This window comes from Sylvia atricapilla, chromosome Z (assembly GCF_009819655.1).
Source record: "Sylvia atricapilla isolate bSylAtr1 chromosome Z, bSylAtr1.pri, whole genome shotgun sequence".
Classification (NCBI taxonomy): Eukaryota; Metazoa; Chordata; class Aves; order Passeriformes; family Sylviidae; genus Sylvia; species Sylvia atricapilla.
This window is the reverse complement of record NC_089174.1, coordinates 43,399,961-43,423,265: the sequence shown is the minus strand read 5'-3', so window position 1 is coordinate 43,423,265 and position 23,305 is coordinate 43,399,961. Positions and strand designations below refer to the sequence as shown.

The window sequence follows — 23,305 nt, the reverse complement described above, 5'->3', positions numbered from 1 at the left end:
CAATTAATTAAATCAATTAATTAAATCAATAACTAACACAAATTTAATCAAATGAAATCAACAAATTAAATCAATCAATCTGGCTACTAAAACCAGACTATTCAGGGAAACCCTCACTGTATTGGTGGGGAGATCTCCATTTTTAGGACCTATTAGTCTGAGTAGCTGCTTAAAAATGAATTGTTAAGTCTACTTTTTCAACTGCATTAACACATCAGGGCACACTACCGTGCAAAACTACAAATGAACTGTTACCTTGACAACCATAGCTGCATAGGTCACATCAGCTCGCCAGAGTTGTGGAATGGACCATCCAACCATTGGATCTGCTTCATCGTTATATATGGCAACAGAAGAAAAACTTGGAAACAGCTTCTGAATTTGCTGAACTGCTTCTACTTCTTGTTGCAAGATGTAGAGAGAATTCCCATCTCCCTGCAACATTATTTCGTATCTTAGTGGTAGTGAGAAAACAGTGGTAAACATGCAGACATAACCTAGAGTCATAAACATAAAACATAACCTGAAAACATATTCTTTGGTCATCAAGCTGCTGTGGACCAAAAGAATTAGTATTTTTACCTCATCTACAACAACATGTGCTATTTGCATGAGCTTCTCCTAGAATATAAAATGGAAAAGAAGCAGAAGAGTTGCTCCCCTTTGGGAATTAGGCAAAGAGAAATTTGCTTTGAGTTGAAGTCTTGTAACTGAACATCTTCAAAGTTTTGCAAGAATAGGCAGCCATGCTTCCCACTGTAGGCTGGACACTCATCATCATCATCATCTTTGTAAATTAATCTTTGAACTGACTGAAAAAATGGCTTTAAACTGAAATCTTGGGACTAACCTTCTTATGGAGAGAGATGTAATCCAGCCTTACACCAGTCTCCCCTGTGAAGAAGTTGGTCCCATTGTAGCAATGACACAGAAGACTCCAGCACATGGGTGACTTGGGTAAGGGATGGAAGGAATCCCCAGGTCCTCCAAATTTTAGGAAAGGACTGGCTGCTCTTAATCCTTCTGAACAAGCATCATAATAGTTCAGAAACCCTGAAGTCGAAGCAGATGAATATATCAAAGATGATAAAACAGAAACTGGATCTAAAACTACAAGGAGATGGTATACACTCATTATTTATTAGCAAAACCTCACTAACTGGGACCCTTTTCTATGCACAGACAACACAAGAAGACATCAAAATCTCAGCTGCCTTCACAAGGTTCTTCTAAGGTCCTGTATGGCCATGTTTCTAAAACATGCAACTTCAATGAGGAGTCTTCCTCTTATGTTACCCTTCATCCCATTACTGCTACTAAGTACATCTTATATCCAATAAGTGAACTGCATCTTCTTAGTGTAACTCCTGGTTTGTTTTTTCTGTTCCACTACTCCTAATATCCAAGTAGAGAATAAAGTATAGCCAGTAACATAACCTTAGCAAAACAGAGTTGATGTACCTGTCACATTCCTTATCACTCCTACCCACCTTACTTCTTTGTCAGTATAACTTACATCTCACTGTTGTCCCTCTGCTCAGCCCACACACCTGTCTCACTTCACCACACTCACAAGTGCTCCATGACATGCTCACCTTTTACTGACATAGACACATTGTCAAAATCGTGGTGGTCTGGTTCATTCCATGTCTCAAAATTCCATTTAGCAACATGCTCCAATCCATACCTATCTGCAAGAGAGGCCTCATTTATCAGTCAGCTGCATATTCAGACAATACTATCAATAAACAACTTATACAAACAACTCTATTAGTTCGGGCTGCAGGTGAGGCTCAGCACCCAGAACTACCACTATTTCATTTCCCTCATTAGTTTTAAGAATGAGGGAAATGTAATTTGGGAGTTTCCAGATGATTTCTCATCTTTGATGAAATGAAGCAATATTTGAAAAACACAGAAGGTGAGAGGGAGATGACTTACAGCTTTGTGATGAGGTCACTCACCTACCATTAATTCAGGTTAAGCCTTCTGCCTTGTTAGAAATATTTGAAGCTGGCAACGAGAAGCATTCAGGTTATCATGCTCCAGTGAAAGCTGGTAGTTTACAACCACAACAATATAACGAAGTTAAAAGTGTGCTACCCAGAACACTCTACTCATTCTGGATGTTGGCCATAGATCAGTAAAAAGAGGGACTATTATTCCATGGTCTCCATAGTCTGTTCTGGCATGTTTGTTTTCTGGTTCTGTGTTGAAATCCAGGGTCTTGAAATTGATTACAATACGCAAAAGTTTTTGAAGTAGTTAGAAAGGATTACAACAGAACAAATAACCAGGCTTTTATTTTTTAACTTACCTATGTATCTCCTGGCCAGGACAGTAATTAAGTTTCTCCACTGTACTACACGTTCTTTATCTTCAAAATCTAAAAAATATCCTGATGGATTCCCCATCAATTCAAATCCTAAAAAAAGACATATTGGAGACAAATTGGTCTCCTTTTTTTGTGAATGCTATCTCATTTTTATTAATGAAGGGGTTATCACATTATCTGAAACAAACTTGTTAATGAAGAAGCATCACTAAATGTGATCTCTTTCCTGTTTCCACATGCTCCCATCAGAAATATTTCAGATTTGAGGTTGTCTACTTCTTACTTGTCAGTGACTGTAGCAGTCAAAGCTAATAATTGTCAACATAAACGAAAGGCTCAGAGGAAACTTAGAACAGGGAATGTTTGCATAAATTTATGGGAAGTTATACCTGGAGTATCTGCTTCTCTGGCCCTTATAGGTGTATGTCAATGGGTACAATCTTCTCTTCAAGAGATGTCATTTTACAAGTTCAATCACCTGAATCTGCCTTCAGAGGCAACGTAAAACCATTTTTGTTGCCTGAATTGCTATAATACCATTTTGCTTACACTGTTTGTCATGGACATGATGTAAAGGCAAAGACGTAAATAATGATTTTTTTATCAAAATCAGCTTTGGAAAAGCTCTCTAAGAATATTCTAGTAATTGTAAAATATGGACAAACAGATATACCAAGCTGTGGAGGCAGGGAGCTGCCCTTACCTGGAATCAGCTTATTTTCCCACAGGAGAGCCATAAGGTTATCCAAGGCAGTAAAGTCATAGTTAAGGTTGCCCTTCACCACTCTGAAGAACAAAGGTAATAAAAATTACAAGTGTAAATATTATAGCAAAGATAGGACTTGATTAGTAGACAATGAGTCAGGCTTCCTTCTCAAAATTTACATGAGACTTGGGTTCTTGGAATTGTACACAAACTTCCTTCCTTTAAAGCAAGAGGTGTTCACCATAAGCAAGTCATGTCTATTGACTAATCCATGCCTTTTTCCTATTTCAGCAGCAATAGAAGCAATACAATGGGTCTGCTTGCTGAATTCTGCTAGGCCAGCTCTTTTCACACTGCCCCATATGCAGTCTTTTCCAAAGTGCTTCTAATCTGCAGTATGTAATACAGATTAGTTAGTAGCACTCCTTATTATAGATTTAAGTCTAGATGAATAATAATTGTATCTTTCAAAGAATGCTGATTTATGCACACAATGTCTGTAATTTTTACCTTATTGTAAGCAGTTGCTTAATATTTGTCCTGTACTCCCAGAATCTCAGGCTGCAAATCTTTCATTCAGCTTTGAATAAACACATTCAAAGACTTAGCAACCTATGATGCATTCCTCTGTGTTAAGAAATCTTGCAGGAACACAGGTACCAAAATGTGGACATGCACAGGGATGGGAACACTGGAATTCACCCAGGGAATGAAAAATAGCATTTGCAATTTATGTGATACACTAGAAGATTTGCTTTGAATTCCTGAAGGGCTTTTCTTGCCTCATATCCAGTAGAAACAAATACAAGGTACAGTGTGTCTCCATTTCCCACACCTTCCTAACTTACGGCCTGATTTAACTGAAACCTGAAAGGAATGGAGAATTCTTGCCAGTATGAAGCGCCAAATAGGAATTAACAATGAACTCATGTTGAAAACATTCTATTCATGTGACTTACTGCTGTTTGGCCCAAGAAACAGCCTTGGCCTGGTGTCCAAATTCTGGCCTCAATACAACCTGAGCAAAAGCCTTTTTAAGCTCCCTTGTCATAAATCCAGCCCTGGTCACACCGCAGCACTGAGTGAAGCCTTGGAAACCCCTCTCAAAGCTGATTTGTCCAGCCATGCCAGGGCACTACAACAAATTTTTCTGGTACAGTGCAGCCTGACGACTTCTCCTGAAATCTTGCCTGCTCTTTCCTAGGCACTTGGCCTTTGCTTGGGTGGAAGGCTATACAACTGAATCATAGATGCAATGCTGCTGGTAGGGGGAGAGATAATCACAGTTCTTGCAACTGATCAATGCTAGCATAGCATGACAAGCAAACAGGATTAGATATGAGAAGGAGGTCATCAACAGAGCTCTTAAATCAATGCTGAGAGTCACACTTGTTTCTTTCTGTGTCTCTCCATACATTTCTGAGCCTCTCTGGTGGAAGCTCTTCCTCTGTGCTCTCTTGATAAGGAAAGGTTTCAATGAAGAAACTGCAATACCATTTCCAAATTCTCAGAGAATGAAGAAGGGTTGACAAAATTGCCTAGCGAATAAATAATTCACTTCTTCATGTTGCACATGAAGAAGACAAATATCCGACCAGGATCTAGAAGAGGAAAACAAGCCAGGCAAAGTAAATGTAACATAGGCCATATCCCCTATGCCAGCCTCACATGTTATGTAACAAAGCACACAATCTTAGCCCCAGCCTGGTCACACTTTTTACTGAAGATGTGAAGCAGGCCTTTTATTTTTAAAGTATGTCCTACTACCATGACAGAAATTGTCATGTATACAGTCACTGATGGGCTTAGGGTTGCTGCCCAAATCAAATGGTGCAGCTGTAAAAGAAGCAAATAGAAGAAAGAAATTTATTTGATTTAGCATACTTTAAAGTATTTTAAAAGTCAATGCTGAACTAAAGAATGGCCACTTGGAACCAGTTTTTTTTTTAGCTTAGACAGTGGCTTAAAAAAAGTCCTATTCCAAAGTTCAAAGACAAATATTTTTTTGCTGAAACTAGTTCTGCTCCCTCAGATCCATTAACTATTTCCTGTTGTACCCTGTGTTCTATTGAAATATTTGCTTACATGCACACTTACAGTCAGTGTGAGAAAGAATGATTAACTACACTGTCTTGTAAAAAGTTAATAATGCCATACAGATAAAAGCAAAGGAACTAGGGTCTTCTAGACTTCAGTCTGAGGTCTACACAGCATTATGTGAAAATATATGCATAAATAAAACCTTTTACTTGATGCCCGTACACTTAAGATGCCAGGACATTTCCATTTTTCCTGCTGCAACAATTAAGTAACACATTTAAAACAGAATGCCATTGCCAACCATGACTGAGTGACGGTACATGAAATCTTGTGTTATGTGTGTAGGTGTAGAGGCACTTCTTATGTTCTTTGGCTGACCTGTCACTTCATAAGAATCTCTTCTTCCTCCCAAGTGTACCAGACAGTACGCTCTCATTAATAAAATGATTACTTGACTGACAGGATTGACACTTCCTCAGATTTTGACTTTATCCTTACCTCAACTACATTTCTGATGTGAGAATGATGCATTTTTCACAGCACATACAGTACCGCTAAATCTGGGTTACATAAAAGCCATGCTGTCTGTACTTGTGGCACAGAAACTAGTATTATTTATAAAAATTCTGCATGGACAAGATTGGCTCAACTGCCAGGCCCTTGCTAGGAGTGTTCTGAAGACAATTTTAGGACCTGAAGACCAGATCAAGCCTGTTACAGGCACATGACAAGGTAAATCTGTGGTGAAGATAAATCCACATGACATTGCCAAAGTTGTTCAAAACATCTTTCTACCTCTAAACTATTGGTGGAACATCATATACCTATGACTGAGTTCTTGGTTGCAAGCTCACAGAATTTTATAGTCTACTTTTTGCCTGCTCCTCTTCCAGTCTTTCTGTCATGGTTTCTAGACACCACTGCCTTCATTTATAAACACTCAGAAGGTTATGGTTATGTACTTGTCATTTCATTTGAGTGCTTGCAAGTCTGGGATTGTTCATTGTTTGCTGCCAGGTTATTTTGAATGCAGCAATCATTGTCCTGTCTGTGCCTGGCTTTCAACTGTTCCTCAGCTGGGATTTTTCTGGGAAATTTGCCAGATAGACCTTCTTCATCTTCAGTAATTATAAACTACACTAAAGCACATTTACTGGCATCCTGGCAACAAGGCCCATAGAACCTGAGGCCACTATATTCCAGAGACTATTGCCTGCTGGTGAGGAATCTTTTCAGTCTTTATCATGGTCTTAGTTTCAGAACCATGTATTTCCTGGAAGCAACAATCATGCTGTGAATATGAAGAGCAGTGACGAGTACAGAGAGGTTTCTGCTGGCTGTCACAAAATCTGTTTGCTCCCTTCCTTGGAAAGATTTGCTTTGTGGGTGATCCTTTGCTGAATAAAAGGCTACAGGCCCATCTTAACAGTCTTCCACTACCTCCTATCACTAAAGAAAAGTTTTTTCAAGTATGGAGGGAAATTATTTCCAGGTGCATAGGTACCACCAGACAGCTTGCCAAAGTGTTGTAAGACACTTATATTGTGCTTCTTGTCCACGCCACTTTCAGCCGACTCCCATTCACCAACTTAATTTCTTGGGAGGGCAGAGTTAAGATAGCTTTAGTTGTTGACACCTTGCATCACAGCCAGATCTGCTTCAGCTAGCACAACTGCAGATACTACTGCTTAGCCTACAGCTATTGTTTCCCTCTCATGCCCAGCATGTGGTGCTTCTTTTCTGCCTTGTGTTGATCCTGTCCAGGAATATAGTTGCATGCCCCGGAAAACATGTGCACACACAGACATTGGACCAAACATCTTATCTACAGGGAAGAGAGAACAGAAACCACAGGCAGGGAGTGTTTCCGTTCCAGATGATCTTCAGTCAAGTACTGAATCTCTGATAACATGTTAAGATAACTTTATCAGACTTTATTGTAATGTGCTGAACTACATTTCCTGGGATAGGAAGCCTTGTGGAAGCCTATCAGTAGGTCACAGCTCATTTAGGAATTCAAATATACCATGTAGGGTAACCATCAACAGAGATACTCTGTTGAAGAGGGCCTAGGATTGAGATGGTTGAGAAATACCACTAGAATAGTACTCATCCTCATCCTGACATTCTCACTCAGCTAGTGTGGTTTCCCTTTTGTATTTCTGGTAAACACAGTTAGCACACACACCAAAAGGTGACATAATCTGGCTTGCTTTCTTCAGTATCTCAGAACAGCCTCTCTTTGGGCAGACTGGCAATAGTGGCTGGCTAACACCACTCCCATAGCAGCATAGCCTGCTTACATACTCATTGGGAGCTTCTATGTGGAAAGATTGCTCACCTAGTTGCAAATGTAACCAAGAATCAGGGACAGAAAACTGATACAAGGCATTAGCACAGGAGAGATGCAACTCACACTTGTTAAATTTTTCATCAGACTATTGGCCAACCTCACACTTGGAAGGTGGACTCCATGAAGGAGCCACCTAAAAAAGCCCTTTCATCATTGAAGGTTTTCTGTGTTAAAATCTTAAGAGAAGCAACAGTGCAGCCTAAGAGACTACCCTGCTATGGCAGTATCTAGTATCTCTGCTGAGATAATGATGGTATTACATACCACTATTCATTTGATAAAGCTCCTTAGCTATAAGCCAGACTATCTCTGCCCACCCTTGTAAGGGGGTTCCTGCAGTCATACACTCTCGTCCACTGTGCCCAGGTCTAGAACATAGACCAATGGTAACACCATCACCCTTGTTCTTGATGAGTGTAAATATGCACGATAATTAAATTCCCCTTTGTCAAGACTAAATTAAGTGAAAACAGTTCTTGAAGTAACTACTATAAGGAGCATCTGTAGATACAGTGTCTCAAATAATTGCTTACCACCTTTCTAGAATCCATGATGTCATTTTAGGGATTGTAAAACTCCAGAACACACACAAGTGTCCACCTACTCTGTCCAAAGTCAAGCTGAGAGCAAACAATAAACTTCCAAATGTTCGCACAACAGTAACTGTTGGGGGAACAAACAACAGTAATCTATGCCATTTCAAATTCATGCTGCTACAAGGTCCTCCAGAAGGAATGCCAATTCACACATATTTGTCTTGTCTTTTACTCAGAACAGGCTGTTAAACGGACAGGGAAGCATATAAGCTTAAGATGAGAGCATCTACAAGATGAGGGTCAAAAGCTCTGGACAGAAAATGCCAGCAAATTTATTTTTTTCAGAAGGAAAACTTGTTGCCCTCCAAGTGCCTCTTACAACACAGGAGGATCCTGCCTCCTTGGTTTTTCTAATTACTTTTGCTGCTATGAGGAATGAAATCAAGTCAGTTTAAAGGTCAGGTTTTAACAAAGACTTTGCTCCAAACCCACCATCTACATAAGCTTCTTGTTCTGCTGAATATTTAAAAAACCTCTGGACCTTAAAAGCAGATCCTAAGGGACTGTGAGCACTACTGAAATGATACAGAATATACAAAGGGCAGAACAGCCCTCATTAGCATTCACCTTTCCAGAGGCTGAATTCTCAACAGTTCTCTCCAGGTCTCTTTAGTGTCAACCAAAAACCCTAGTAGTCTGGTATTTCAGGTTTAAGTACAAGATCATTAATAAATAACTAAGAAATTGGTAGACTCCTGGGTTATTAATAAGCAACACCTCCCCCTCCGGAATTGAGTGGAACAATATAGTACTCATTTACGCTAGGGCTGCTTCCACCATGTTCTTTCTCCACTTGCTCTCGCTTCCTACGATCATTACAGGTAAATTGAATCAAAATTTACTTCCATGGAATCCCCATACTCCAAAATAACCATGATAACTTGGTATTTTTCAGGCTGATGAACACTGATTGTTCCTCTTTGGGGGTCCCCAAGCAAAACACAGCCTGTGCTTTTCACATGCTTTGGTGACCAAAAACCTAATTCAGAGGCTTTTTCAAAGGCCAAAGACTACTGCACCCACACTAAATAACTTGTATATCTTACCAGTTGTGTGTCTATTTATTAGCATCAATATTTTTCTGTATTTGCTTCTTAGCTCTATCATTTGTGTAAGCAGGGCTAGACAATCTACTTGGTTTACAATTAAGGCACAGCTTCTGCACAGATGCACAATGCTCAGCACTTCAGCTGGTGCTGGTCCACACCTCGCACAATTCACTCACCCTACAGCGGGAATGAGTCAGCCCAGCAGTAATGGGAGGATGCATTACAAAATCACAGAGCCAGGCAGCATCCAGCCTTTGCTGATGTCACAGCTTGTCACAGTTAATCCAACCAGCATGGTACATGCGCAAAGAGAAGGATGGATGTGAATCTGCGACATAGGAATAAACTGCTTCAAAAATGGCGAATAGATCAGCTGTTATTTACTGGAAATCTCTGCCTCTTCTACAAGCCAGCCAAGAGGCTGTGCATTCAGCTGAATCTTTTTATTTTTTTAAAAACATAAAAATAGAATTGACTGAATTATACAGCATCTTAATAAGCAACTTTGCTCTCTGAAATCAGCACTATTTGAGCTTCACCTTCCAAAGCAACTCACAAAATCCTTGCTGTGATCTGGCTGAAATTCACAGGCACAGAAGTGCAAGCAAACAATGGATGTTTTCACGCTGATGCTAATCACGGTCTATGATTTTCCATTTCTTACTCAGCCTGCTTTTGTGAGCGTAGTCTCAGTCCTTCTTTCAGCAGTGAGCGTGCTGTGTGTGGGGGGAAGAGAGAGGCAGACAAAGCACCAACAGCTTCCTGTGCCGAGGTGAGTTAGCCTCGGAAAATATTGTTGAACTGTTGTGTCTCTTCTCCCCCTCACATCCCTCTTCCCCTTTAAAGCAAATTCCATATGCAAAAGAGGAAACAGGCTGTAGAAGCAATTTTAGGAGGCATATGCTATTTTAGTATCTGACCTCTCTAGAAAAGTGAACATGGCCAATCAGATCGCCTAGGCATGAATAATTCAGTGTTTTGAGACCTTGTGATCCCTTGTTCAGGTTTGCTATGTTCACATTCAATTGCAAAGGGAACAATTAAATAATATGAAACAGCAGAAAATGCTTTTCAGCTGACTCTTCACTACAAATTTAAAGGCTTTGCAAGTGACTGAAAGGTTCAGTCACTAGACTGCATGTGAGCTGACTGCTAGAGGATACCTTTCTGATTGAGTTTCATGTATGAAACTGATCTCCTTCTATGTAACACTTGGCTACAAGTAAAATGTTCATTGTGGCTTCTTCTGCCCTTGAAGATGGAACTCCAAATAAGCAAAAGTTTTGAAATGAGGTGACAGGGAGACTAAATCAATAATGAAGACTAAAGACACACAAGGAAGAGAAAACATGACCAAATGCTAAAACTAACTTACTTTAAGCACACAACTCCTTTTGGCATTGCCTGGGAAAGCTGTCACTGAACTTTTCTTCCCACGCAGTGACAGAACAGGTCTCTGTGTGCATCCAGCATACTAATTTAAGTACACACAATACTGCACCTTCTGAAACAAGCCTCATGGTACATATTTGACTTACTGTTTTCATTTCACAATTCCTTATAGTCACATCTTTATTTGCTGTTTATGCTCCATCTATTATTTTGCCATGCTAGCTATATGAGGAAATACAGTCCAACAGTATGTTACTACAACTATATCACAGACCATGGCTTATTTACTGTTGTGTAAATTGTAACATTGAGAGGGAATGATTGCCCTCCCTGCTGCCAAATATGCAACAAGAACCAAATTTGGCAATGCTTTACTCAGCATGCTCTTGCAAGCACTTTGGTTGCTCATGCACATACTGGAGCTGAAATTTTTCATTAATGCACAATGTGCTACTTTTACCAGGTATTTTAACTTTTTCCATCTCGTGTTCTCAAAACTTGTTTTTACTTGTCCAGATGTGTACTAAGGAGTATGCAATGGACAAACTAACATTCTAAGAAAAACATGGAGGTAAATACTGAAGGTGTGAAGATCTGCAGCTAGATTTCTCAACTGATGTACTTCTTTTATATCTAAAATACAGATAGCACATGGTGTCTGATGAAGTAAAGCAGTTGCTGGATCTATTTGCATATCAGTTTCAGATGTGCCTTTCTGTATCAATCTTGATTCCCCATGGGCAACTTTATGTCTAACTTGAATATATCACTTGTTTGCAAAACAATGCTGAGTTTATTTTCTAATTTACTAGTGTTCAATAACTCCTGATGATGAAAAGGCACAATGAATATGGTTTCCGTATCTTGTTCTTAATCCTGAAGAATTTTTTGTCATGAGTGGTTTCTGAAGTGGCTACTTCAGAACTGAGAAACAACCACTATAAGCCAATCTGAAAAGAGCAGCTTTTTAAATGGCATGCAAGTCTCTGCTCTTCACTTTCAAATATAAAATAAAATAAACCTATTAAGAAGGTAGAACTAGCCAGCTGCATTAACAGATAGTTTTCTATGAGATGCAAACCTACAAGCCTCTACAAACCGAGAGCTGATAATTCCACTTTGAACCTGGGTTTGGCATTACAACTTAGACTAATGGTGTATTACTAAATATAGTAGTGACAGCTCTTACATTCCATGATCTTCATGTTTAGGTATTACCGTCTTTCCTTCATTCTTCCCCATCCTAAAAAACTTCCACTAACATGAAAAGTATCTCCCCTTTCAATATAAAGATGCATTACATTCTGTGTTTACGAAACATGAAAATTTATTTCACAATGCAGTAAGAAATCATCTATTTTCTTTCCCCTCAGAAATGGATTTTCAATATCCAGTTAAGATTACACAAAATTTCAAGGAATGGGTGACCAAGCTTTAGAATTCCAGAGAGACTATCATTGCTATATTAAATTTTCCTCTAAGATATACAAGTATCAGTAGTAACATTCATCTTCATCAATAAGCAGGCTTTGGTTCCACAGTTCTGGCTGTTTAGGGATGAAACAACAGGCAGGGTTTTTTAAAAGGCAGGAAAGCTCAGACATTTTACACTCAGTGTCAGCTGACGTATGGGAATCCTTCCTATATATAAGACTTATCAGCCCCCTTCATGATTCATTTTAATAAAAAACCTTTTTCAAAGCACAAACCTCAATTAGTGGCCATTGACATCTAAGCTAAGTGTAAGGATAGTTCCACACACTTCCTGCTCTAATCTCATTTAACACTTTAAGACTATTTTTTCATCTAATTGAAGTAAGCATATAAAACCCCTGAAAATGTCAAAAAGACTGTAAAATGCTATGTCAAGACGGCAATTCTATTTCAACTCTACACAGTATAACCACATCTATTAATATGTGGTTACCAGCAGAGGTTACCAGCTTCTGTAATGTAATGATTTAAAGTTTATCTTTTACCTGTGATTACACTCTACAGGACAAAGATTTTTCCAGGGCTAGTTTTTATTGATACTATATCAGTGTAAACATTATGAGAGTGATACCCAACTGGAAAGGCCCGTATGCTTATCACAATGCAATTTCTAATCTATTCTTATAGAAAGCTGTGATCCTGGGGTTCTGTGCTACTGGGTGCTGATATAAAAGCTGTTGTGGAACTACTGAAGCTACGTTATGCCTTTGGTAAGTGCTAATCCGCTGGTTCTCTGTTTGTAGTGGGAAATAGAAATGGGCTTGCATGCTGGAAGACATCCTTTCTCAATTTTGAATATACAAATCTGCACTGAATCTTGCAGATCTCAGTTTCTCCTACAACAGAAACTACAGATTTTTTAATTTTAAAAAAATCAATAACATGACTCTCTGCATATATACATCATCTTCAGTTGCACTTGGCACTTGTCACAGATAGAGAAGGAATGTGGGATGCAGTGAATTGGAAGGCAGGGGATGCTTGCTTTCCACGTACCAAACTTTCCTATTAAATTGCAACAAAATGTGTGCTTTTTAGGCACATCACCTGATCGCTGTGATATGAAGGTAAATTACAGAGTAATTGAGGCTTGAGGGCATTTTAAACAATGCAGGCATCAGACATAAAGAGTTTCTTTAATTCACTGAATTTCTGAACTGAAAACACTTGCACGGAAGGAAGAACATGGCTATTATATTTGGACTATGTACTTTTGAAGATTTGATATTATTGACTGTGGCCCAGTAAACAAGCACTTTTAACTATGATTCTGTGATTCAAAGATTAACCATCCATATGTAACTCATTCTGCATTAATTTTTTAATAGTTAGGTTACCAGATAGAAACTGTACATAGATAGCAATAACATGAATTTTTCTGAAATCATCTGAAAATCCTCAAGTAAATGTGTCAACTAAGTCAAATATATTTTATATCCTTACATCACCTTCATAAACACTTCAGTTCAATTCTGCTTTTAACCCTTTTCTAGTTTTCAAGCCAATTGAAATGGCGCATCTGTTCATAAAGATTAACCAGTAAGTCACATAAAGGAAAATCATCTGTAAACTCAAAATTACTGGTCAATGACCATCATTCTTTTCTACCATAGTTCCTATTCTTAGAGATAGGTGTTTCATTGTACCTCTTTTGGCTATTTAGGCCAGTTACCACTGTTTCACAACTCAGGAGCTGACAAGGAAAAAACGGACTTATAGAGTCTTTTTTGTTAGTGTCAGTGGAATTCAACCAGGATGCCAGGACCAGCCCATTCAGAATTACTGCAGGACTGGATGAATGACTTCATGTAACTGAGTATGAACTCTAATCTCCATAATCCACTAATGAACCTTCTGCTGTCAGTATTTTTGTATTTTAAGTTAAACTTATTCATTGTAAAACACAGTTCTGTCAAAACTTTATAATTTTCAAAATTTCTACAGACGGAGTTTGATGCATTTTATCATTTTTTTTCCTGTCTGGAACTGTCCTGTCCAGAGATATTTAGCCTCACTGGTACTGTGCTGTACTGAAAAAATGTTCAAAATTATTATTTGAAGTTTCTTTCTTTTAGATTTTAAAAGGTGCTTTTTCTAGGCTAGCTTGAGGCAAAACAAAGTTACAACCAACTTTTTATGAAAGGGGTCAAGTGATAATGATACAACAATATCCTCCTTTCTCTTAGGAGCCTGATATTGGGAAAAGTGCTGTTGGTGAGAAATGCAGAGAGGTTTCCTGTCAAAAAAATTGTTAAGTTAGGCAAACCCCAATTATTCTGCTAATTCCAAGATTGCAAATACTGGAAGTAACAGAGTTTCTAAATACCGGACATGATAAAAAGGAGAACAAGCTTACTTAGATACTGAAGGAGATGGCACGCCCATTTTAGGAGGTCACTTGATTCTAAGAACTAGATATTAAAACAGATGAAAGGATGAATTTGAGAGACTTGAGTTGAAGTCATTTTATTTTTAATGAAGAAATACTGCAAGACTAAAATTAAATTAACAGAAGTGGTGAAATCCTCTATTCTGTAGAGCACAAGTCCAAAGAAACACACTACCTTTGTGATCAGTGTGCAAAATTCATCATGCAGATAAGCTGTACTACTGTGCCCCCTTTTTTCTAGGAGGTACTTTAATAAAGGGGAAAGGCATAGGAGTGATTGACAAGGCCTTCCATAACAAAGAAGCAAGAAACAGGATTTTAGTAAGACTGAAATCACCTTCTTTAGATTTGGGGTTTAGAACATCAGAACTACTACCACGAAGTCTAAGTTCCTGGTAGTAGCCAGTAGTTTAAACAATCTATGACCAGTAGTTTAAAGAATCACAGAACTGGGATCTGAGATGCCTCCCTTTCTACTCCTCCCTCACCTAAGTTCTGACTTTTCATTTACACAATTTTTATGTCTCCCTCTTACTTCTAAAGACCAGCAAACAACTTTTTGCACAGGGACAAAAGACAATGCTGTAACCTGGCCCTCTCTAGTCATGCTTGTGTGGCAGCAACACAGTATTTTTGTGGCCTTGCAACTCCCATCTCAGATTCTTACTGCATGCCTGTTCATCCTTGGCTGAGAAATAGACACATCTCCTTATCCCTTGGATTATAAGCCAGCTGAATACAATTCCTATGAGTCGTGGCCTTGTGCCTAACCTGTTAATCTGCACTGATTAGTAACCATTAAACATTACCTATCACCTTTGTCAAGGGGAGGAGATGGATGTTTATTTGTCACTTGGATAAGTCTGTACTGATACAAAGATCTAAATAACTAAGAGGAAACTTGGTCATTTATATGCCTCACAAGAATGAAGTAGACTTTCAACAGAAGCCTATCTTTATCCTGCTGACCTGCCTACATTATACAGTCTTTGGTTTACACAGAAGCAAAAAATGTTGTGATCTGTATGTGCTGACGTGTAGAAACAGAACTCTGACCTCCAGCTCTCCCATCCTCTGCACTGAGCAGAACAGGACTTATTCCAGCCTGTAAAGGACACAAATCTCAGGCAAGAAGTTCTATTCATACACCTTGAACATGTAAAATCAAAAGTTAATGCTACATGAGGATGCATAAACCAGATGAAATCTTCGATGAGAAGTACCTTCAAAGGTCAGAGATGTGCTAGCCTGAACTCAGCACAATTTTTGGATCAGTGCTAGTTAATTAATAATCTTATGCATTATTTAAACTCAAATCCTCAGCTAGTGCTACATATATATCCAGCTTTACAAGATGATACAAGCGACAACACAGTACCAAACAGCAAGCTCAAGATTCCCTAACTACCCATTTCTTACCCTGAAGAATATTTAGCTAATAATTATCCTTTATGCAAATAGAGCAATGTCTGGCTGAAGACTTCCATTCATTCTAACATGCAAAACCAGAGCTGGTACATTCCTGTAAAAAAGCTATCCAGGTAAGAGATTTGTCTCCTTCCTGTGCATTTGAATTCAGGTTGTTGTTTGCCTGTTTTCAAAGGTGCAAAACTGACTCTTTTCACTTACTTTGCTCATGCTGTTGTTTTTTGGTTTATCATTATGTTGTTGCTAACAAATATCACTTATAAGGTAGACATTGTGCACAAGTTTGTAAAATATACAGCTGTAGATGGTAGAGCAATTATCTTTCCTGCAACCCCCGTCCAAGAGTTCAACTATTCAGTTAATTTTTATTTCTGTTTAAGAAAACGGCATATCTAGGCTTATCTGTTTCTCAAAGTACTACACTGATACTGAAACTGAGGCATTTTCTTAGTGCTTAAGTAAAAAAGGCTGTTCCCAAAATATTCTCCTTACTGCATGTAGTAAACACAGCATATCACAGAAAACAACAGGAAAAACCATGAGAACAGACTATCAATTTGGTTGTCTCTGTGACAGCTCAGTATGGCTAAACAATGTCCAGCAAAACCATAGGGCAGAAAACAGAGCCTAGTATTTAACTTTGTGAATGATGACCAGGGTCTTGAAAAGCTATCTTGAAAGACTTCTTTTTTTTTTTTCTCTCTCTCTTTTTTTTTTTTTTTTTTTCTTTTAATAACAGACTGTCACTTGGAAACAGCTACTTTCCCAAAAGCAAGAAATCTGATTTTCAGGAATGTTTTTTGAATCCACCAGAAATGCGTTTTTAGTGGTCACATCCTAGAATCCTCCAGAAGAGTAATGTTGTCTTGCCTTTCAGGGCATGTCAATAGTTCGATCAGCATGTTCTGGAATCCTTGAATAAAACCTGTCTTTGCAGAATGAGTGAACCTACATAATAATATATTTGCATATATGATCATTCCCAAGGATGATCTTGATGGGCCAGCCTTAAGAACAGGTGCTGACTGACTGAATGAGTTCCACTGTAGCCTGCTCATCAGCTCTGGCATAGTTACCTGTCACCTTACTCACTGGGATATGGAACTGAGAATCCTTCAGAAAACAAGACTTAAACCATAGCTGCTGGTCAATGCAGGCATTTAACAAAGAGCCTAACTTGCCTGGGAAATCCTAAACCAATTTACAGCTGAAAATAAAAATTGTGAATTGGAGATTCAGAAAAACACAAATCTAAAAGACATTCAGAATAATCTCTCCTTAGTATGGCAGTTTAACTTGTCGAGGACGTGATCTGGCTTTTCTGACTTGTAGAGACCACTAAGCTGGAATGCTATTTCCTCTTTCACATTTGAATTAGTTTAACAATGAAACTCAACACAAAAATGCTTTGAAGCAACAATATTTTACCCCAATACAGTGAAAAAACTAACCAAGTCTATTAAGTTTCACATGATTTTCCTAAAAGGCATTGCCATATTCTGTGCCTGTAGTCTGACAGCTTGCTAGGTCAGTGCATAAATAAATGGTTTTGGTTGCTGGGACCTTGCTTAAGTTTGCTTCCAAGTATGTCTTAGTTCTAAAGATGAAAATACAATAGCTAATGCAAGACAGAGAGAAACATTCACCTCACTTGCTCTGTTTTAGCACCTGATGACTTCTAAAACTTTTAGGTTACGTTGACATACCTAAGCAACTCTGCAAAACAAAAGCAGATTAATAAATCAAAGGAGTAGGTGCTAAAGCAGTATTGCCTTATATTATACGCAGCTGAGGAGAAGTTATTTCAGACTAGTCAGTTCTCACAAACTAAACGTACTCCCCGCATCTGTTCATTTATGTCCAAAGCACAACTGCTGGCTTACATTTTTGTGCCACCATAAAGGGTCCAAGTGCACTGGGGCATAGTTTCTAGGTACTTTCCTCTGAAAAAAAATCCAGTTTGGAAGAGTAACACATCCCTGTACATTGAGTCTGGGCACTGTGAGGCTAACCAAGGAGTTCTACCAAAATTGTGTTGTTGCTTAGAATCAGAACAGTAGCATAATCACAGCCACTAACATTTCTGTAAGACAGAAAAGCTTTCTCATATGAAAGATGAGCAACATGAAGAATTTAACTCAACATCTGTGTTTCCAATCAAATGTTTAACTAGACTGATATATCTCATGTTTTTCAGTGAGTTATGCAACAAATAAACACAAAATCCACCACAAACACCTTAGTTTTTAGTGGATTTTTCAGAGTTCAAACATGGAGAAAACAGCAAACAACACTTGGCTCAAAGTCTTTAAATGGCTCTATCCTGACTTACACTTGAAATCACTATTTCAGCAAGTGAGCAGCTATACTACAGAGTTGTGACACTGTCAGACTTCTGTTCTAAATAAAGCATTTAAAATATCTCAGCACAGGAAGACAGGCCTGTTAGCATGGCCTAAGCTGAAAATGGGTCATTTGGTGAACCAGTAAAGGAATCCATTTACAGACCACCCTATGGCTCCTGCATTCTACTCAAGCATTACCACTTTAGAAGGATGGTGTCAGTGCCAAAATCAGAAGGCTGGGGTCTTCTCATGTACACAACAGCAGCCAGATCTCCTCTCCTGCATTCTGTTTTTTGGAGATGGCAAGAACATTGGAAACACCAAGCTGTGCTAGGCTGCGTAAGTGTACAGGGAATAGCACACATGTGGTGGAATTCCATTTCCTTCAGATGAAGCAACGAGTTACAGGCATCACAGCCAGACAATCATTGGGTTACACAGCTGAAAAATAGGCTGCTGATAACAATGCACTTCCCTTATTTGGTGTGGGTTTGGCTTTACTGCATTCTAAAAGCAACAAGTAAACTTGAAACATTAGCAGTTTCTGGACACCAATCTAGGTTGAGAGCTGACTGCTTACTGCATTAATTTGACATGGAATCTGAAAGCATCTAGAGCAAACTAAACAGTTACTTACAGAAAGGAAACCTTTATTTTCAGGGAAAAAAAATTAAGAAAATTACTTCTTGTCAGCTTGAACGCAAAAGATACATACTTTACTACCTTTTTTGGGGGGTGGGGAGAAGGCTTGGTTGTTTTTTACAAAAAACCATTATTCTGATTATCCAGTAAGGCAGTACACAAGATCTCTTAATTGATTTCCAAAGAAATTATGTTCCAATTATCTTATGTATTAAAAATCACTATTATCTCTCAGGGAGCTGCACAAACAATACATGCATCCAAACAGTAATTTTTTTTTTTTGGGGGGGGGGGTAAATACTGAATTTCTTACAGGTAAGATTAGAGAGAAGTAGACACCAACTATGCAATTAAATATATGAGCCTAGTGTACAGAAGCTGATGCAATCTTTTTTATGTAGCCTATAAAAAGCACTCATTGGATATTGAACTGCCCACTAGCTTTTACGTATGCAGAGCAAGGGCACAATACTTATTTCCTGGCTGGCTGAATTCACTTGGCTGTAAGAAGTGAGTGGCATTTGAATAAGGACTTGCTGTCCTCATGCATGAGTCTCTCATTCTCCAAACTAATTTAGGTAAGACAGGAAGTATTGGGATTTTGCCTTTTAAAAATGAGTGTCTTTATTACACTTGCTAGCATTCTGCATTTCCTAAACTTTATTCATATGCTTTTAAGTACTTCACCTGGTGTTGCAACTTCACTTATCTTTTCTGTCACCTTTGCCTTCTAACAAAGACTAGATCCAACCTATTTTCCTGTCCAAGCAGATCTTGGCTAGCGTTATTAGGGTCTCAAGTAAACCTAGCACTGATAAAAAATAGACATGGATCTTTACAAATTAGTACATTAAATTACATTGTAATTAGCATTCCCTTATGATGGAAATAAACCTTACTTACAAACACAAAGAAATGCATACAATGGGAGCTAAAAATGGGTTTATGTAATTGGGACAGATAAAACTCTAATTATTTTTAAAAATATATTCAGACTTCTATCCAGGTCCTTTTCAATTTGGATAATCAGTCCACACATTTCTAACAAGAATCTCTACTCTACCTTTTACTGAGTTAACCTCTAACACCTGAACATCCTGCTTTGAATTGTGGTTTAACTTTGCATAGCCTTAGAAATCATGCTGTATCACTTATCTGTATGCTGTATCATAATACCTGGGAACTTGCTTTAAAGTTCTGCACTAGTTACAGATATATATCTTATTATTATTTTCAATCTGGTGGCAAAACATAGTTATTAAAATCTTGACAACTGTTTCTAAGCAGGATAGACAGAAGACTTTCTCATAAGCTACTCTCTATTTGGACTGCTCCAGGTCAAATGCTGACAGACTATTGATAATTTGTTCTTTTGCTTTTCAATTATGTTTCCAGTTGGACTCATTAGCGCTTTTTTCTAAATTTGGAATTCTACACTTTACAGGCTGTTATCAAACATTTTCAAATCAAAATGTTCTTCTTAACAGCAAAAAGACCCCATGAAATATACAGAGAATTCTGTCAGTAGCACCTAAACTGCGCATTAACTGTTAAAACCATTAAAATTTACCAACAGAATATTGTGCCAGTAAGTTTACTTCATGTTTTATGAAACTGATGCGTACATAGTCTGTCTCTAAACACTGAAAGAGGAAAGAAACAGCTTTTCCTTCTAAGTGAGGACAAGCTTTGACACTACTGCAATATCATTCCCAGCACCAAACAGCTCTGATGCAGAGATCCTGCCTGTTAATGACACTGGGAGAGGCTGAGCCTACACAAGGTCTGTTTTCCTAAAAGTTTTGCATACTGTTGTATTAGCACCTTCATCTAGATCAGTATGAGTCACTCCTAATCTCCCACTACTCATATATGGGCATCCTCACATGAAGTCTCCTCTTTCTCTCCACTGCTAACCAGAAAAGACTTGCCACTTGGCATAGTCTGTTTGATGTTTTCCCCCTGTGGGTTCCTATTTTATTTTTTTAGCTATGTAAGTTAGGGCATGTGCATGTTTTGCCTCTTAGTCATGTTCCCACCTACCCCAAAATTACTTACAAATGCACTAAGATAATTTCAATTTAATTTGACAATGAGTAAAAATGTGGAGGTCCAGTTTGGTGAAAACAGTTGTGTCCATTGAGGCAAGAGACATCAAAAGCACCCCCATCAGAGGAATACAAATAATCCCAGCCATCACATATTAGAAAATAAAAAGGAGAAGCATAGGATACACGGCTGTGTTTGTTCTGCCATGCACGTAATTATTTCTTATATCTTGTTACTGGGAGAATGAAGTTTAACCTGAAAATAACAACGTGTAGCTCTATTCCAAGGTGGTAAGGTCATGGTGGTTGGTCTGTATGTTGCCAGTGTGGTGGTATTTGTGAGTAGGTATTTATTACCAGAAGCTGCACATCAAAACAAGCAACAATTCAACAAGCCCATGTTATGTAGCAACTACAAAGAGTCCATCAATGGTTTGTGTACACATCTTTTAGTCAGTACAAAACTAAAGTGTTGCTCTCCAGAAAACTCTGCTTTACAGGTCCTACCTTTCTCCTCTGCATTGACAACAACTGCAGTGACAAATCTTTATATCCCACAACAGTTACTAATCAATGATTACAAGATGTACTCACGATACAGAAACACTACAACCTACCTCACTAGCACACCATCAAGTGCTGCCTCTGGTCTAAAAGTCATTTATCACAGAACATTTAGAACAGAGGATGGAAATCTTTGTCACACAAAAAATTGACTACTTTAACTGCATTTTTCTATATTAGAACAAACTGGATTCAACTAAAAGTACTCCTTAATGTGTACAATAAAGGGCAGATTTATTTCTTAGCCTTATGCATCACTGGATCCCTGTGAGAGTGTTTTTGTTGCGATGATGCTTCCTTAAAAGCAGAATCAGGTGACAAACTGTTAGTGTTAAATGTCTGTGCTAAAAAAACGTTCATGAATTGCAACACAACAGAGGTTTTCTTCTCTTTGCAGGAACACACAAATGAAGTAAACACTGGGAAAATGGAAAGACCACTTGAGACTACCAGAATGGAAAATAACACTTCATCCTGCTTTTTCATGGAAAGAAAGACTCATGTCAAAGTTAACAGGAAAGAAGTCATGCTAGCTAAGCTGAGAAAAAAGAGCTGCTCCTGCACACCACAGAAGCTGAAGAACTTTCTTATGGACTTCTTTCCCGTTTTACGATGGCTTCCCAAGTACCGATGCAAAGAGTACATTTGGGGGGATGTTATGTCTGGGTTAGTGATTGGGATCATTTTGGTGCCTCAAGCAATTGCATACTCACTTCTGGCAGGCCTGAAGCCCATTTATAGCCTTTACACATCATTCTTTGCCAACATTATCTACTTCTTAATGGGCACATCCCGTCACGTCTCAGTTGGCATTTTCAGCTTGATAAGCTTAATGGTGGGACAAGTTGTGGACCGAGAACTTCTCTTGGCTGGGTTTGACTTGAATGATGATGCCCCACCAGCCTCAGGTGATGGCTCTCTGCAGAATGACAATCTGTCCAACACAACTGCCTTCAACCTTACCGTTGTGGGGATAAATGCCGAGTGTGGGAAAGAGTGCTACGCTATTGGCATTGCTACAGCCTTGACATTCATGGCTGGAGTGTATCAGGTAAGTGGTTGCTGACATCCAGAGGCAAGGTATGAAGTTCCTAAAGATTTTTTGCATGACCTAAGCTTTGGCTTGACTATCTTTCATTAAGATACATTATCAGCTCATTTAAATGTACCTTGGACGGTTTTCTCCAGGAAGCCTAACTGCAGGCAACACAGAGACAGCATGACCCAGGCAGTTTTCTCAGTTACTAGCAAACACCAGTAAAACAAGAGTCTTCTGAAAGATCATTGTTTTGATACTCTTCCGCTTTTTGGCCGTGTTGCTTTCATGAGGCCCAGTACAGACACAGGAAATTCCCAGGTAGCTGTGCACTTAACAACGAAGAAATACCTCTCTTTCCCTAGATATTTTAATAGAGGTATACACTTACTCAACTACTTCTACAGGTTCAGAATGTGCAGCTCAGTGTTTTGCTAGGGGGTGCTATGTTCTGTCAAATTGCTGTCCAAAAGGTAATTCAAAGAAAGGACAAGAGGAGAAATAGACTGACTAGCCCTCTTTTCAGACAATGGCTGTGCTGTACTCCTTGACACTTTTCAACTTGACATTTGCTGCCATCACAAGGATATCAAGAAGGAAGGATCATGAACATATTTCTCTATTAACTCTGTGTGCATATATATATATATATATATATATGTATGACAGCAGAAAGAGCTAGCCATCTTCCTGATGTACTAAGAAATTTCAGGTCACATATAAGAACAAAAAGTGCCCTTGTGGAGTTGTATTTTCCAGAGTCATCTGGGGAAGGAGAATCAAGTAGTTAAAAACATAATTGTGGAGTTTGTGAGCTGTTGTGCCACTTCTGATCTTACACATGCCACAGAGGACATCTGGGCTCCATTCTCCCTTCTGTCCACAGGG

General features: G+C 38.6%; 2 protein-coding genes across 10 annotated transcripts in view; one reads left to right on the top strand and one right to left on the bottom strand.

Moving 5' to 3' along the window:
* The window catches only part of IDUA (alpha-L-iduronidase), a 44,364-nt gene that overhangs the window by 9,853 nt on the left and 11,206 nt on the right, over window positions 1–23,305 (bottom strand). The window contains exons 3-7 of one of the 2 annotated variants that reach the window (XM_066338920.1): window positions 3,039–3,121; window positions 2,318–2,425; window positions 1,596–1,691; window positions 851–1,053; window positions 265–435 (exon numbers count right to left, since the gene is read on the bottom strand). In XM_066338920.1, the coding sequence (XP_066195017.1) occupies window positions 265–435; window positions 851–1,053; window positions 1,596–1,691; window positions 2,318–2,425; window positions 3,039–3,121 (661 nt within the window). Of the gene's footprint in view, window positions 1–255; window positions 436–850; window positions 1,054–1,595; window positions 1,692–2,317; window positions 2,426–3,038; window positions 3,122–23,305 lie in introns of both variants that reach the window. The other variant, XM_066338919.1, reaches the window with a different exon arrangement.
* SLC26A1 (solute carrier family 26 member 1) overlaps window positions 1–23,305 on the top strand; it is a 36,379-nt gene that overhangs the window by 7,754 nt on the left and 5,320 nt on the right. For 3 of the 8 annotated variants that reach the window (XM_066338912.1, XM_066338913.1, XM_066338910.1), the window contains 3 exons: window positions 9,748–9,851; window positions 12,593–12,675; window positions 21,779–22,432. In XM_066338912.1, the coding sequence (XP_066195009.1) occupies window positions 12,667–12,675; window positions 21,779–22,432 (663 nt within the window). In that variant the 5' untranslated portion in view covers window positions 9,748–9,851; window positions 12,593–12,666. Of the gene's footprint in view, window positions 1–9,747; window positions 9,852–12,592; window positions 12,676–15,815; window positions 15,896–19,046; window positions 19,348–21,778; window positions 22,433–23,305 lie in introns of those variants that run through there. The other 5 variants (XM_066338914.1, XM_066338915.1, XM_066338911.1 and 2 more) reach the window with 5 other exon arrangements.